Genomic DNA, 14,191 nt, shown 5'->3' on the forward strand with positions numbered 1-14,191 from the left:
AGAGTAAAGGGATGAGTTAGACCTTTGCTTTCTGCTGTTATATGTTTATTTCAAAAGTTGTAAAGCAATAGTGATCAGTGTGGGTTAGGATCATGAAGTACAAATCTCTAGTAAGAGTAAAAATATTCTCATAAAAATCAAGCTTATTATATGTACTTTATGATAGTAAGAGTCTTAGAAAAATTTAAATGATTTTTATAAGTAGCATATTGCTTGACATAAGGAACAACTTAAGATTATATTTTCCAGTTTCTTCCTCATGAATCTATGATGATGTGAAAACAGGAAAATAAATTAACCCAGATCTGCTGTGTGCAAAGCAGACAGGTGGAGATTACATCACTATTGAACCCTGATGTGTGGGTTTTAACACATAGCTAGTATGATTGTACAAATGAGTCATAAATGTCTGTCTTTTTCTTTTTAATATAATTGATCTTTTAAAAAATACCATTTGACAATCACAATATAAATTGCCTGCCTTTTTCAGGCTTTCTTTGTGTATTGGCCTATCTGTTCTTCCTGTGACATTTTATAGAGGCTTATTTTTCTTCCTTCCTTCTTCCATCCTCCCTCCCTTTCTCTCTTCCTTCTTCCATTCTCCCTCCCTTTCTTCTTCCTTTCTTCCTCCTCCTCTCTCTCCTCCTTCCTTCTTTCCTCCCTCCCTCCCTCCCTCCCTCCCTCCCTCCCTCCCTCCCTCCCTTCCTTGTTTTTCTTTCTGTGCATGTGGTACAGCCAGCATGGAAATTAGAAGACACTCAGTTTTAGCCTTCCATTTTGCTTTTGAGAAGGCCTCTCTTTTTGTTTCTGCTGCTACACGGAGTTCTCTAGGTTAACTGGCCTATGAACTTGTGGGCAGTTCTCATGTCCTCAACTAATTCGGCGATTATAGGTGCATGCTACCAAATCTCACTTTTCACATGAAATATGGATTCACATTCTCAGGATTGTGTGGCAAGCTTTTACCTGCTGAGCCATTTGTCTGGCCCACATTTTATTTTATTGTATTTATTTATTTATTTATTTATTTATTTATTTATTGTGTATACAATATTCTGTCTGTGTGTATGTCTGCAGGCCAGAAGAGGGCACCAGACCTCATTACAGATGGTTGTGAGCCACCATGTGGTTGCTGGGAATTGAACTCAGGACCTTTGGAAGAGCAGGCAATGCTCTTAACCTCTGAGCCATCTCTCCAGTCCTGGCCCACTTTTTATAGAATTTAAATTTCCATTTGTTTATATTGAGTTCTATCTAGTGAATATATTAGGAAGTAGGGAGAAAGGACTATAGGATGCTTTTGTATAATTATTCCCTTACATTTCTCTAAGATAACTGTTAAATACAAAAGATGAAAACTGCTTAAACATTTCTCTTCTTTATTATTCTTTCTCAGGTATTTCTTTAAAGCATTTTCTCTTGTGGGAGAAACCCAGGAGCGTGAAAGAGTATTAATACATTTCTCCAATAGATATTTTTATTGTAATCCAGACACTATCACCTCACAAGGTAATCTAATGGAAAGCTTGCAATTTTATGACTATGATTATTTTCTTTATTATAAGTTATATTTTATTGTAAAAATATAAGAAGTTATATTTAATTTGCCTTCTCCTAATTATTTAAATCCAAACTGGAATCATTAGTTCCTTTTCTCATTCTTTCCCTTTCATTTTAGTTTTTTTATGGCATCATCTTCTTAAGGAATATTTAATAACGTATTTTGTTCTCTTAGTTTATTTTTAAAAATTCATAGTATGGTGGTATTCTTTATTTATATTGTCTTCATATGTTTAGCTTTGAATGCTGGGATTTTATGTGCAAAGTAGTTTGTGATACATTATTGGTTTTCTTACTTCTTCTTATATGTCCTATGTCAGTGGAGTTTCCCTGTCCTGACTGCCTGCTCCTAAATAACTGGCAGCCACTTTCCAAATAACTGACTCAGAGACTTAATATAAATTATAAATACTTGGCCAATAGCTCAGGCTTGTTACTAGCTAACTCTTACACTCTAACCCATATTTCTTATCTATTGTTTTTCCCGTGGATCATGGCATGCTACCTCATTTCTACATGGCCTGCTTCCTCAGTGGCTGGCATATCCTCCGAGTCCGCCCTTCTTCTACCCATAATTCTCCTAGTTTGGTTGTCTCACCTGTAATTCTTGCCTGGCTACTGGCCAGTCAGCTCCTTATTAACCAATGAGAATAGTACATATTTACAGTATACAGAAGGATTATTCCACAGCAATCCAGTCATTATACTTCTTGAAATCAGTGTGTTTAGCTCAGATTTTCCTTTTGCATATTTATCTATCTCAATGGAGACTTTTCTGAATCTCAGGTACTTTTGTTTGATATTAATTAAAATCTTTAAAGCTGCTTTTCACTTATGACTTTAGTGAACTATGAGTTTGTTTGTGGTACTGTTTTTACAGAGTAACATAATATTTAACTATTGGCCTACCCACAAGGAGATACCTTTTCTATTTAAAATACAGTAGCAATGCACAACTTCAAGTTTTAAGTCAAGTATATTCCCTTTTAAATGGGAAGTTTCTTACAAATTTATTAATTGTGGAATAAATTGATATGGACAAGGAATAGTTATTATCTGAGACTAGAGATTGATAGTAACCGAAGTCGTTCCTCACTCCAACCCTCCAGGCTGTAGCTAGTCAGCTCAGCATTTGATCATCAATATCACATATTTATGTGCAAACTGATACTTTGTGGACTGATTGTCAGTTCTGTCACTGGGTCAGCACCAACTAGAGAACCCAAGAAGTGGAGGAGCCTTGTTCCCATTACACCTGCAAGTCAAGGGGAAGTTAGCAGGCCTGGATAGAGCAGGGCATGTGGGAGTGCATGGACATGCTCTTGAGGAGGGTTGGGTGTTGGCTGCTGTCTTTTACAGTAACCCCATTTAAATTGGAAATGTTATTTCAGGCTTTGACCACATTTTTCTGAATATTTAATTTTTTGATCCTCCTAGATTATTTCGGTCTTTTACTTTTGGCTTTACCTAAACATCCTAGAAAGACAATACAATCTAAATGTGGTCTTTAAAGAATGCTGCAAAATATGTCTATTATTAACTATACATCTTGAGTATTAAATGATTCCTTTTCATATTGATACCATATGCTACAGAAAATTGAGAAAATACAAATAAAACAGAAATATGTGTCATGATCCAGAGATAGCTTTGTATTTTGATATATTCTTTTAGATATATTTACATTTAGTAGAATTATACTGCACATGTTTCTCATATGACTGATTATCAAGTATCTTTTCACTTTAGCCTATGTTTCTATACAACAATCCTAATGTCCTTAACATTACAAACTTTTGTTTCTGCAGAGTTATATTTGTCTCTCATTGTGAGCAATGTCTGACTTTGTAATCTTGTATTTATGTAGATTCTTAGTTGTTTCCTTAGTGTAAAGCCACAGAAGAGTTGCTGTGTTAAATGACACTGCTTCATGGTTTTGCACATGTAATACCAAATTGCCCTTCAGAGAGGAGGTACCAATTAACTTGTCATTAGAAGGGTTCAACTGTCTTTGGAAGTACTTGCAACTTATCCATTTTCTTACCCTCCAAACAAAGTTGTGTCTAGTGCAGCTGTGCATATGCGATGTTAACAGTAGTCCTTGTTTTTGCAGATGGAGTCCATTGCCTCACGTGTGCTATGATGCTGCTCAACACAGATCTGCATGGCCATGTAAGTGTAGGTTTGTGACGTTGTCTCATAGGATCTGCAACATTGCAAGCTTGTCTGTGCGTTTGTGTTCATGCAGATTTTTCTCTGCCCCTCCTTGCCTTTTTCTCTAGAGCATTCCAGTAACATGTAGATAAATATAAATTTTCCAAGAAAGAAATATCCTTTGCATTCCACATGCTAGCACAGAGAGTAATTTTAAATACAAGATATTTTGTTGGTGCCTGGTATGGTTTCAGTGTATAAATTCCATATCACTTTCCTCCACCAGATGGCAGGCAAAGGCTACTTGTTTTAGATTTTGTTTTGTTGTCTTCTGGTTAGACTGGTTAGTGACTGATGTACAATGTTGGAAAAATAATATAAGTTAGAACTGAAACTGCCATTTTTAAGTTTTGGTAGGTATAACAATTCAGTCTTTTCTGAATTCTTCAACTCACCCCTTTTGTTATCTAGCTAAAATATCAAAATAAAACCTAACACAAAACCAAACTATCTCATCTTCTGTTTGAAATCAAAGATGTACATCATAAATTTATGACCTGTAATAGAAATGAAATTTTATCATTTTAGTTATCTACTTCATATTTGGGAAATGAGAGTATTTTAAATAAATATAAACTAATCTCTATTATTTAGGATAAAGTTCAAGGTTCATGTAACTTGAAGGAAAATTTCAAGTTTCTATGTAATTGGATATATTAGCCCTTTACTTTATATATTTTACTTAGTAATTTTATAAACTATTTGAAAATTACTATTTAGCAGCTGTTCCATTATCCCAAATAATTCCATTATCTTGATACTATAGAGCTCCTTTCTAAAGAGTTAGTGTGGGGCTCTGTGGGACCTTTAAGTTGAACCTATTCAGCAAAAAGAAGCCTCTTCACATTGGATGTTTTTGAAGTCCCGTTAACCTAAAATAATAGTGTATTTATCATTTTTGATAAGAAATGTCTTATAATGGAAGAATGTGCAAATATTTCATTCTTGTTGAAAAATGTTAAGGTTCTCATATAATGTCTGTAAAAGTTGTTGGATTTGGGAAACATTTCTTTTCCATTTGGATTGCTTTTTTTAAAAAAGCTCATAATGCTTTAATAATACTTTGAAGTTATCATAAATCTTACTGCTCATAATAATTGGAAACAAAGCAGCAAGTATGGATGTGACAACTGACTATTATTCAGATAACCTGCTGTGGTTGAATGTAGATGCACTGTGGACCTCCTGGTGCCTGGAAACACAGCTGCAAAATCACAAGGGCAGGGCCATCTGTCCTGATCCCAGCCTCAGATCTCCTGAGGGGATCCTTATGTATTGGGCATGTGGCACACTATTGGAATTCCAGAAGTTGGGAAACTAAGGTGGGAGTATTGAGAGTTTGAGGCTACCCAGAAATCCATAGAGGTGCACTGCTAAACAATAAAGAAGTGAGCAAACAAGCAAATCTGTATTTCCTTTGACACCAGGATGAAGAATACTCTAATGTTCCCTTTAGTTGTGCTGAACGTAGATAATTAGCAGTTGCCTAAAGTAGCGTGTTACTGATATAAAAGGGGAAATTGTAATGACAGTAAATCTCTCTGGATCATTTGGCTTGTATTTTTGGTAGTAATTAGTTCTCAGCCTTGGTTGAGTGTATAAAAGTATATACTGTATACTTAGGGTTGTCTAGTGCTTAGGTTTTTTGTAATAATCTTCTTTGTTATACAACACATACTATTATAAATCTGTGGGATGTATAGTTGCTATGATAAGCACTAACCATATGAAAATGTGTTTTTCTTATCTTTCCCTCTGGATTCATTTTAAAAATAAACTTTCCTTCTAGGTGGTAAGTGTTTGTCCATAATTCTGAATATAGATTCTCTTGCATCATAATTGCCTGATATATTCCAGTCTCTGTGCGACTGGTTAGCATGACCATCCTGAGGCTGAGATCATTCAGAAGATGAGTGAATTCCTTCTAGTGTTTGCTACTTCCCTTTGCCTTCTTTCCTACTGCATAGGCCATCACCATCTACTACCTGACCCCATGCTGGAATAACCTATTGTTATAAACTAATCCGCCATTCCCCTCCTCTGTATCATTGGCCATGACAGCAGCACCGCAGCATGACTTTCTAAGAAGTGCTAAGCCGGCTTGTCCTCATGATTTCTACGGGAAGGAAAGGCTAACTTGGGGGATTAATTGATTTGGCCTATTTTTTTTTGTTTTGTTTTGTTCTGTGATTCTCCTTTATGTAATGATGCTCTGTAAATGCTTCGGCATGGACCTTTTTATCCTGCTATTCTCATTAATAAGATGATGGAATGAACACTAACACAATAACCTCTAGAAGGCAGCTCCACATGTTGTATTGTTTTTCTATCTTTGTCTGATTTATCCGCTCACTCACCAGATACCAGTGTTATGCCCAGATCAAGGAGACTCCCCAAAACCAACAAGGAGATGGAGTCCTATATATAAAAGCAAAGAGCCTTTATTCTTATACAAGTTTGCAAACTTGGACTCTCCATGTGTCCAACGTATTGGACTGGTTGGTAGCCCCTAGTTCAGCTGAGTTGGATTTTTATGGTAGCAAAGGTGAGGGTGAGGGTTTTCTAAGGTGAGGACCCCTGATTGTCTGACATTTGTCTAGGGTGTCCTTGTAAATGTGTGCTGGCAGATGATTCTATCTACAATGGGTGGAACATTAGGAATTTTCTTTGGATGGTCTGTTCCTGGGTGGTCTCAGTTTGTGGTCTTTCTTGATTGCCTCAGGTTTAACTACTGAGACTCAGATTCCCTTGAGCTTATCATGGTAGGGACCTACATTTCCCTCTTCACAGGTACCAATGACAGGACCCAGTCACGGGTCCGGCTTGCCCATTGGTTTAAGGAGATAGTATTGGGACCTAAGAACCATTAGCTAACAGATTATGTTTTAGGACAGTGGTCATTCTCTGCTATCAGGCCCTGTAGCTCTGATCTTTTGAGTACAACCAAATTGAATTATAATCCTGAATGTCCTCTTTGGTACTGTGGTTCCGCATAAAGAACAAAGTGTCTTTTTACTGTAGGACTGTTTTAGTTAATAAATCCATTAATTGACAACTCTGGGCCTACTTTTATGGTATATCAATGGGTACTATAGGTAGACAAGAGAGTTCCCCCTTGTCTCAGAACTTCAACCTGTTCTGGGCAGGAAGCATGGGATGATGTGTTCTTTTCTGTAACTACTTTGAGCTGACATTGGGGTGCTGTTGTCAGGGCCCAAGAAAGGCAAGCCAAAGATAAAGAAGGAATTCAGGCAATGGGACACTGATGAGAAGCATCTGGTTCGCAGACTCTGTTGAAGAGACAGGGAACACTCACATTGGCTGGACTGATCGACATCAGCTTTCAGCAAGTCCAAGGCTCGCAGTCATTTGGAGCAGGATGGAGTCAGCTACTGATGCTTAGATGTATCTGCCAGCCGAGTGAAGCCAATTGAGAAGTTTAAATTAGGAACAGAAGTTAAAATTTATGTACTTAAAGGAAAATAATACATTTGAAGCTTTCAGGCCCATATTGAAATCCATATCATAGATAAAGGCAGATAATGGGTATCTGTATACAGCAGGGTAGACTCATACCTTTGAGTCCCAACAAATACTCCAGATTTTGGTTAGAAGCATATATATTTTTTCTGCTGTCCAGAGATCCAAGTATGAATTGGACAGAGATGTCTTTGGCCTTATGAGAAACACATTTACGTTCATATTTAGATGACAACCAGACTAAATCTAAAATCTTGAGCTTGTGACCCAAACAGTAAGTAGTCATTGCTCTGTTAGCTTACCAGAACTATACCATTAGAAGGGGAAAGAAATCAGAAATATTTTCCATATCTTAACCTGTATTTACATTTTAAATCATTTTAGACCCTCAAAGCTTATGAGCTTTTATATCCTCAGATCTTTATATATCTTAAAACATTTTTTTTTTTGTAATCTAGAGACCTAGTAGCTTTAGAAAAAGCAAGGCTTAATTTCTCGCTATATAAAATGAGCTAACAAGCTGGCTATAGCTTTGTGCAAGGGTCTGGATACCTGTTGCTGCTAAACTGACAACATTATAGCTGGCTTAGCCATCAATACTATCAGAGAGGATAGATAAAGTATACCTGAGTACAGACCAAGTAGTTTCCAAATCCATTAAAAATGACAGGGACCAGAGTCATATACAGTTAGCCATACCCGGGTCTCCACAGCATTGGAGACAAAAGTATTCAGAACAACAGTCTTAGAGTCTTAGCCAGGCCAATAAGGTGATTTTTTTTTCCTGTGGAAGAGGGACATGGAAAAGACTGACCTTATTTTGTCTAGGCATAAGTGGTGCAGTCAATTCTCCAATGTCCTGCCATTTGTCCACAGTCTGGACCGGGTCCTGGCAGCAGGTGTTGCACTGGGGCATCTCACCCAGTGGTCAGCATTGTTGTAATCCAGGTGGAGACATCATGGTGTCCCATGATCTTTTTCGGGGACTGTGGGTCACTGCTAGGACCTCAGAGTCTCTGTTTAATATAATAAACTTTTTAATCATTATTTTAAATGTCATATTCTGCAGATCTCTGAAGTATGAGGGCTGCCTAGGTTTATCTGATTAGACAAACTTTGTTTCTAGTTACTTGTCTTAAGTTTGACTTAAAACCTAAACAGGGGACTAAATAAGGCTTTTCCCTGTAATTAGTTATATCAATACTTTAAGGATGACTGACTAACTTGTATTTCCTAACAGTCTATAATAAGTTAGCAGCTTTCATAAAACCAAAACTTTACATTCTGTCAGGATTAGCCTTAAAAAAATAGTGATTTTCAATTGACGCTAATAAAGAGTCATTGCGAGGGTAAAAATAGAACCAGTTTGTGTCCAGCTGTTAATGCTGTCTCCTGTGAAAGCAAGGAAAAGGCCGGGGTGAAAAGGGATCAGGAGGGAGCAGAGGAGCTAGCTTTGCCCTTGACCAGTTCTAATTCACTGAGGCCCCACCTTAGGGAAGGGCCACAAGTTCTTTTTGCCAGAGTTAAGGAGGGTGGCTGGAGGCTCCCTTTTTAGGAAGTAATTACTTTCTCCTATCAGCCTGAGGGAATGCCTGACCTTGGGAAAAGGACTTTGTGGGCTAGTAGGAGCCTTAGAAAACAATTTTTCAATTGAAGTTCCTCTTAGTATCAATACAAAAATCTGTGACTCAGTTTATCCAAATAGCTTAAACCCAACAAAGTTAGCAAAGACAAGGAGGATAAACAAACATTTTTAAGCCTGAATAGACCTTGAACAAGGAAATCCCTTTTAAAACCATCAGTTAATATTTTTAATGCTTTCACTTTTTAATATAGTTTCCCCTGTTGTGGTGATCCCCACTTTACAAAATTATTTTACAGTTGTAGTTTTGCATATGTTGTAAATCTCAATTCAAACATCTGACATACAGGTGGTCCTACGCTACTACTAAGGATTGAGACCCTTAGACTTGGATGCTGTTCCAAGCCCTCTATCAAACTGCCTAGGTCGTTGTCTTCTGCATCACAAGCAATGAACATCCAGTTTCTGGTTAGCATTTTGTGTTTATGGCTGTGACCCTAATTTTTAGCTTTTTATTTTAAGTCCAAACATTAACAATATATAAAACATTTGAAAAGCACAAATGTCCCATAGTCTTAACGTTTAAAAAAAAAAATTAAAAATCTCTTAAATGTCTTCTTGCAATATCAAAAATAGAGGTCCTCTTTGGCCTCACCATCGACCATCGACGGCATATACATAGCCTGTCTTTTAGATCTCAGCCTGCTCTATTTTACTGTAGCTGGTGGTACTTGTCACTATCACCTGGCACTGGTATTTCTAAAACCATTTTAAGGTCCATTCTTGCAATTGCACATTCTTTGGGACTCTAGTCCTGCCATTCATTTGTAAACCTCAGCTGTTTCCTATGATCCCTTTATGTCTTTTTAACCATTATCACCTGGGTGACTCTTAAATTAAAGTTTAGCTGGCAGAGCAAGGTACATTTTTGAATATAAAAACATTGAGGTGCAGCTTTAATACTTTAAATCTGATAGTTTTAAACCTTGTTTTTAGAATGGTACATGAGTCATACAAAATCTATCCCAATCCAAACTATCTTGGAGATCTGTTGTTCCGAACCTCCTAGTTAGGCCCACTCCACATGGTCACCTTTAATCAAGATGTGGTGACATCATGTGGCATCCATTATTTTTTTCCAGCAAAATGGCAACCCAATATCTCATATAGAATCATGCCTTATGCTTTCTTTAAAATTACTCATGCATAAATTTTAAGTTATCAATTCCCAGTGTTACTAATTAACTTTTTTTTTTTTTTTTGGTTTTTCAAGACAGGGTTTCTCTGTAGCTTTTTGGTTCCTGTCCTGGAACTAGCTTTTGTAGACCAGGCTGGCCTCGAACTCCCAGAGATCCGCCTGCCTCTGCCTCCCGAGTTCTGGGATTAAAGGCATGCGCCACCACCACCTGGCTTACTAATTAACTTTTAATTAGTTTTATTTTTATTTTAACAGAGTTTTGACCATATCTAACAAAATAAACTTAAATCTGAAGCTAAAGAATGTTCACATAAACCAAGTCCAATTTTTTTGACTCTTCTGCTTTGTTTTCTTCTCCTTGTCATTGTGCCAGGGGCTCAGACTGACAGAGTGACAGGAGAAACTTTTAAATAAGCCTGGGTCTAGTGAAGGAAAGAGTCATAACCTAACTCTAGAGCCAGCTCTTCAATAAAGAACAGCACAAAACAGTTTTAACATTGTCTACATCAAAAAGTCACCTGAATTTCTGCTAACCCAAATCCAGTAACCAGAGCTCAGGTGGGTGGCAGAGACAGCAAAAATATCCAAACCATCTCTGTCTCAGCCCCATGCTTGCAAGAAAACCTACAGAGACATACTTTTCAATAAAACAAACACATTCAGTATTTGCAGGTATGAGAATCCACAGCAAACATAGTTCACATCCCCTTCTGACCTTCTATAACTTTTTAAAAACCTTTAATCCATTTTTCTCTCTTTATTTTTTCAATCTCCTGCTTCCTCCCTTACATTTCAGACAACGTACCAACGTCTTTCTCGCTTCTCAGACAACGTAAAAACTCTTACCAAAATCTTTCTTATGATTTCCCTCAGTAGTATATAATATATTGTATGGCTACAATATTTTAAACATGAACAAAAACATTCATATACTATAACATACGTAACTTTAAATTTGCATCACATAAAATCCTGTGCCAGTGTGAAACATCTGAGACAAACAGTAGTTTCTTTTCCATACCATAACCAGTAGTAAATTGTAACCAGCCCCTCTAAATGATGACAGATATTTAAAACCCGTTGGATCTGAATGACCAAAGCTGCTCTGGAAGAGGGAAGTCTGGCTATAGTGTCACAACATGGCCACTGCCACTGCACTTAACACCTAGAGCCAATGCCCTTGGCCCACAGAGTCAAACCTTGGTCAGGTTTGGCCAGAAGTCGAGGCACACAGCTCCCAGGGCAAGCGAAGGGAACCCATCCACCAGAATGGGAGGGGGCAGGGAGGCATGTAGCATGGGGGAAAAAGAGTGTTAATTTTTCCAGCCATAGCAATTAACCCCAGATTCTCTGTTCAGTGTTTGAAATCTTATTGGGGCACATCCGCACCCTACAACTGTGGCAGGCAGGCAGCCTCACTACATTGTAACAAGGCTGTATAGCCCAGCCACCCATCCATACACTCGTGCTGCCCCGCAGCTTTGTGCGTGTACAGCAAACCTGCCAGTGTTGCCCCCGCACTACAGGCCAAGGCTGACTCCTTTCCATGAAATGTTTAAGGTGGACAGAGGTTGTTTGTCTCATTCCTTTAGGAAAATATACCCCTATGCTTATGGTCCTATCTCTAAATCCTGTAAGTGATCAATATCAAAGTCAAAGAAGTCGTGTTTTGAGCCTGTCCCATTACATCAGTCTCTTAAGTCAGAAAGAGGATGCACAAAAGACGAAAATAAAACAACACACAAAACAATACAGAGTCTTCCTGTTGCCTGGAAGCAAAACCTGAACCGACGATAGCCTCTAGCTGTTTTGCATGAACATCCTCCACGTCCATCTACAGAAACCAGAGAGATCCACTCTCATACAGAAGGGTCCTGGGACTCAAATACAGAAGGGCCCTGGGGACATCTCCATAGGTACTCCTCCTGTGATCTTTCCACACTTCTGTCTTACATGTTCTGGGCCCATTCACAGAAGGATATCCAAACAAAGAGACGCAAAACAAACCAACTAGGAGACCAAGTCCTGTATGTAAAAGCAAAGAGCCTTTATTCTTACACAAACTTGCAAACTTGGTCCCTCTGTGTCCATCATATTGGACTGGTTGGAGAGCCCCGAACTCAGTTGGAGTTGAGTTTTTATAGTATCAAAGGTAAGGGTGAGGGATTTCTAAGGTTCAGGACCCCTGATTATCTGACATTTGTCTAGAGTGTCCTGGTGAGTGTGCTGGCAGAGGATCCTATCTACAATGGTTAGAACATTAGGACTTTCCTTTGGATGGTCTGTTCCTGGGTGGTGCCTGGGTAGTCTCAGGGTAAACTACTGAGACTCAGGCCTCTATTGACCTTATCATGTCTGGGTCCTACACCAGTAGTGTCCCTGTACTGTTTCAAGGTCTTACCACTTGGGCATGCAGGTGTTTAACCAGTCAAAGCTCCTATATCGTTGATGACTAGGCTGGTTACCATTGCTCAGATTTAGCTGAAGGCATATTGAGCCTGAGAAGTTGTTGTAGAAAAATATGAAGGCTTTGAAAATTAAATTTGAAAATTTAACTAAAATTAAATAGGCCAGTGAGAAAAATGAATTTATCTGGCTCTTTCCAGATAAATTCATTGTCACCCTTTACTACTTACTTTAAAATATAGCGAAATGGTTCATTGTTATCTTAATCCGAGCATCTTATTTATACTTGTTTCTGAGTGTCCTTGTTTGTAGTTTTGAGCACATCAATGACTTGCTTAATAATCCCTTTTATTTTTATCCAGTGTTTCATTATCTACAAAATGTATACGTAATTAAATTCCTATAAATATAAACTTTTAAATTACAGTATTAAGTAATAAGCATGCTAAAATTGCTTGGAATATGGAAGTACAATTGGCATTTTTGTTTTATGGGAAATACTATAAAGATGTAACATATGACAATAAATTTAATCATGTTTGTTTGGACTAAGTTTCAGATGAAATCTACTGGCTAAAGCTAACTAGTTCTCATATATTTGGTACATACTAAGGATTCATCTCCCCTCCCCCAGCAATATTATTGCCTGATCTAAAGAAAGGTGTGGGGGTGGGGGCAGGAGAATTGGTAGGACTGGTATTCTTGTGGTAATGGTGGGGGTTGGGGGAACAGGAGCTGGCTTCCAATGAAGAGTGAGCTGATATAAACATCAAACCCACAAATCCATAACTAGGAAATCTCAAGAAATTTGCACCTCAGATATCTGTTTAAACTCAAAACATGATTAAGAGTCTGTGGCTCAGAAGTTACTGTTAGACTAATTTGTGATAGAATATACTGTTGAACATTGTTTTTTGAGATTTTCAATAGCAACTTTCCCAACATTGCTCGTGTTCTTCAGCACGGAGAGGATCCACACACCAGGTATTTCGGGTAGAAGACAGAGAGTATGATTCCTAAGGGGAGTTTCTGCTGTCTTCATTGGTTCCCATAGAGATTTCTTGTCCTTGGGGCAGAGTGTCATCCTTGTGGTCTGAGTCTAACAGGAAGCATGACCTTACTTGTGTTTGATGTTAAGATTAAAGAATTAAACACAGGTCAAAACCTGGTAAATATGCCAGATTGGTAGGGAAAAGAGAATTAAGTGTGCATTTGTAACAGATTTATCTTAAAATATAGTAAGAGTGCCTTCACAACAGTGAATTTCTTCTGCAGCAAGTAAAATGAATTCTTGGGTTGGCTCTGTGAGAATTTAAATGGTAGATAAGTATTTGGTTTACTTCGAGTACCGGAAGATAACGCTAAAGTTTTTCTTTAAGACAACACTTTTTTTTTTTTTTTTGGTTTTTCGAGACAGGGTTTCTCTGTGGCTTTGGAGCCTGTCCTGGAACTAGCTCTGTAGACCAGGCTGGCCTCGAACTCACAGAGATCCACCTGCCTCTGCCTCCCGAGTGCTGGGATTAAAGGCGTGCGCCACCACCGCCCGGCAAGACAACACTTTTTAATTTTCTTTTGTTGTTTTTCTTTCATTCTTGAAAATTAATACATGTTTATAATAAAATATCATATTCATATCCAATTTCCTACCTCCAACTTCTCCTGTATCTTTCCCAACCTTATGTTATCTTTGTTTGTTGTTGTTGGAAACCCACCAAATCCAATTGATGCTGCACATATGTACATGGGGTGTG

At 37.9% G+C, this 14,191-nt stretch overlaps 1 protein-coding gene across 3 annotated transcripts in view; it reads left to right on the top strand.

The window, feature by feature from the left end:
• The window catches only part of Psd3 (pleckstrin and Sec7 domain containing 3), a 372,681-nt gene that overhangs the window by 166,511 nt on the left and 191,979 nt on the right, over positions 1-14,191 (top strand). For all 3 annotated transcript variants that reach the window (XM_041674594.1, XM_041674595.1, XM_041674597.1), the window contains 2 exons: positions 1,397-1,509; positions 3,674-3,732. In XM_041674594.1, coding sequence (XP_041530528.1) covers positions 1,397-1,509; positions 3,674-3,732 — 172 coding nt within the window. The remainder of the gene's footprint in view (positions 1-1,396; positions 1,510-3,673; positions 3,733-14,191) is intronic.

Source organism: Microtus oregoni, unplaced genomic scaffold, assembly GCF_018167655.1.
Source record: "Microtus oregoni isolate MIOR12 unplaced genomic scaffold, Mior012 000025F_ref0000491, whole genome shotgun sequence".
NCBI lineage: Eukaryota > Metazoa > Chordata > Mammalia > Rodentia > Cricetidae > Microtus > Microtus oregoni.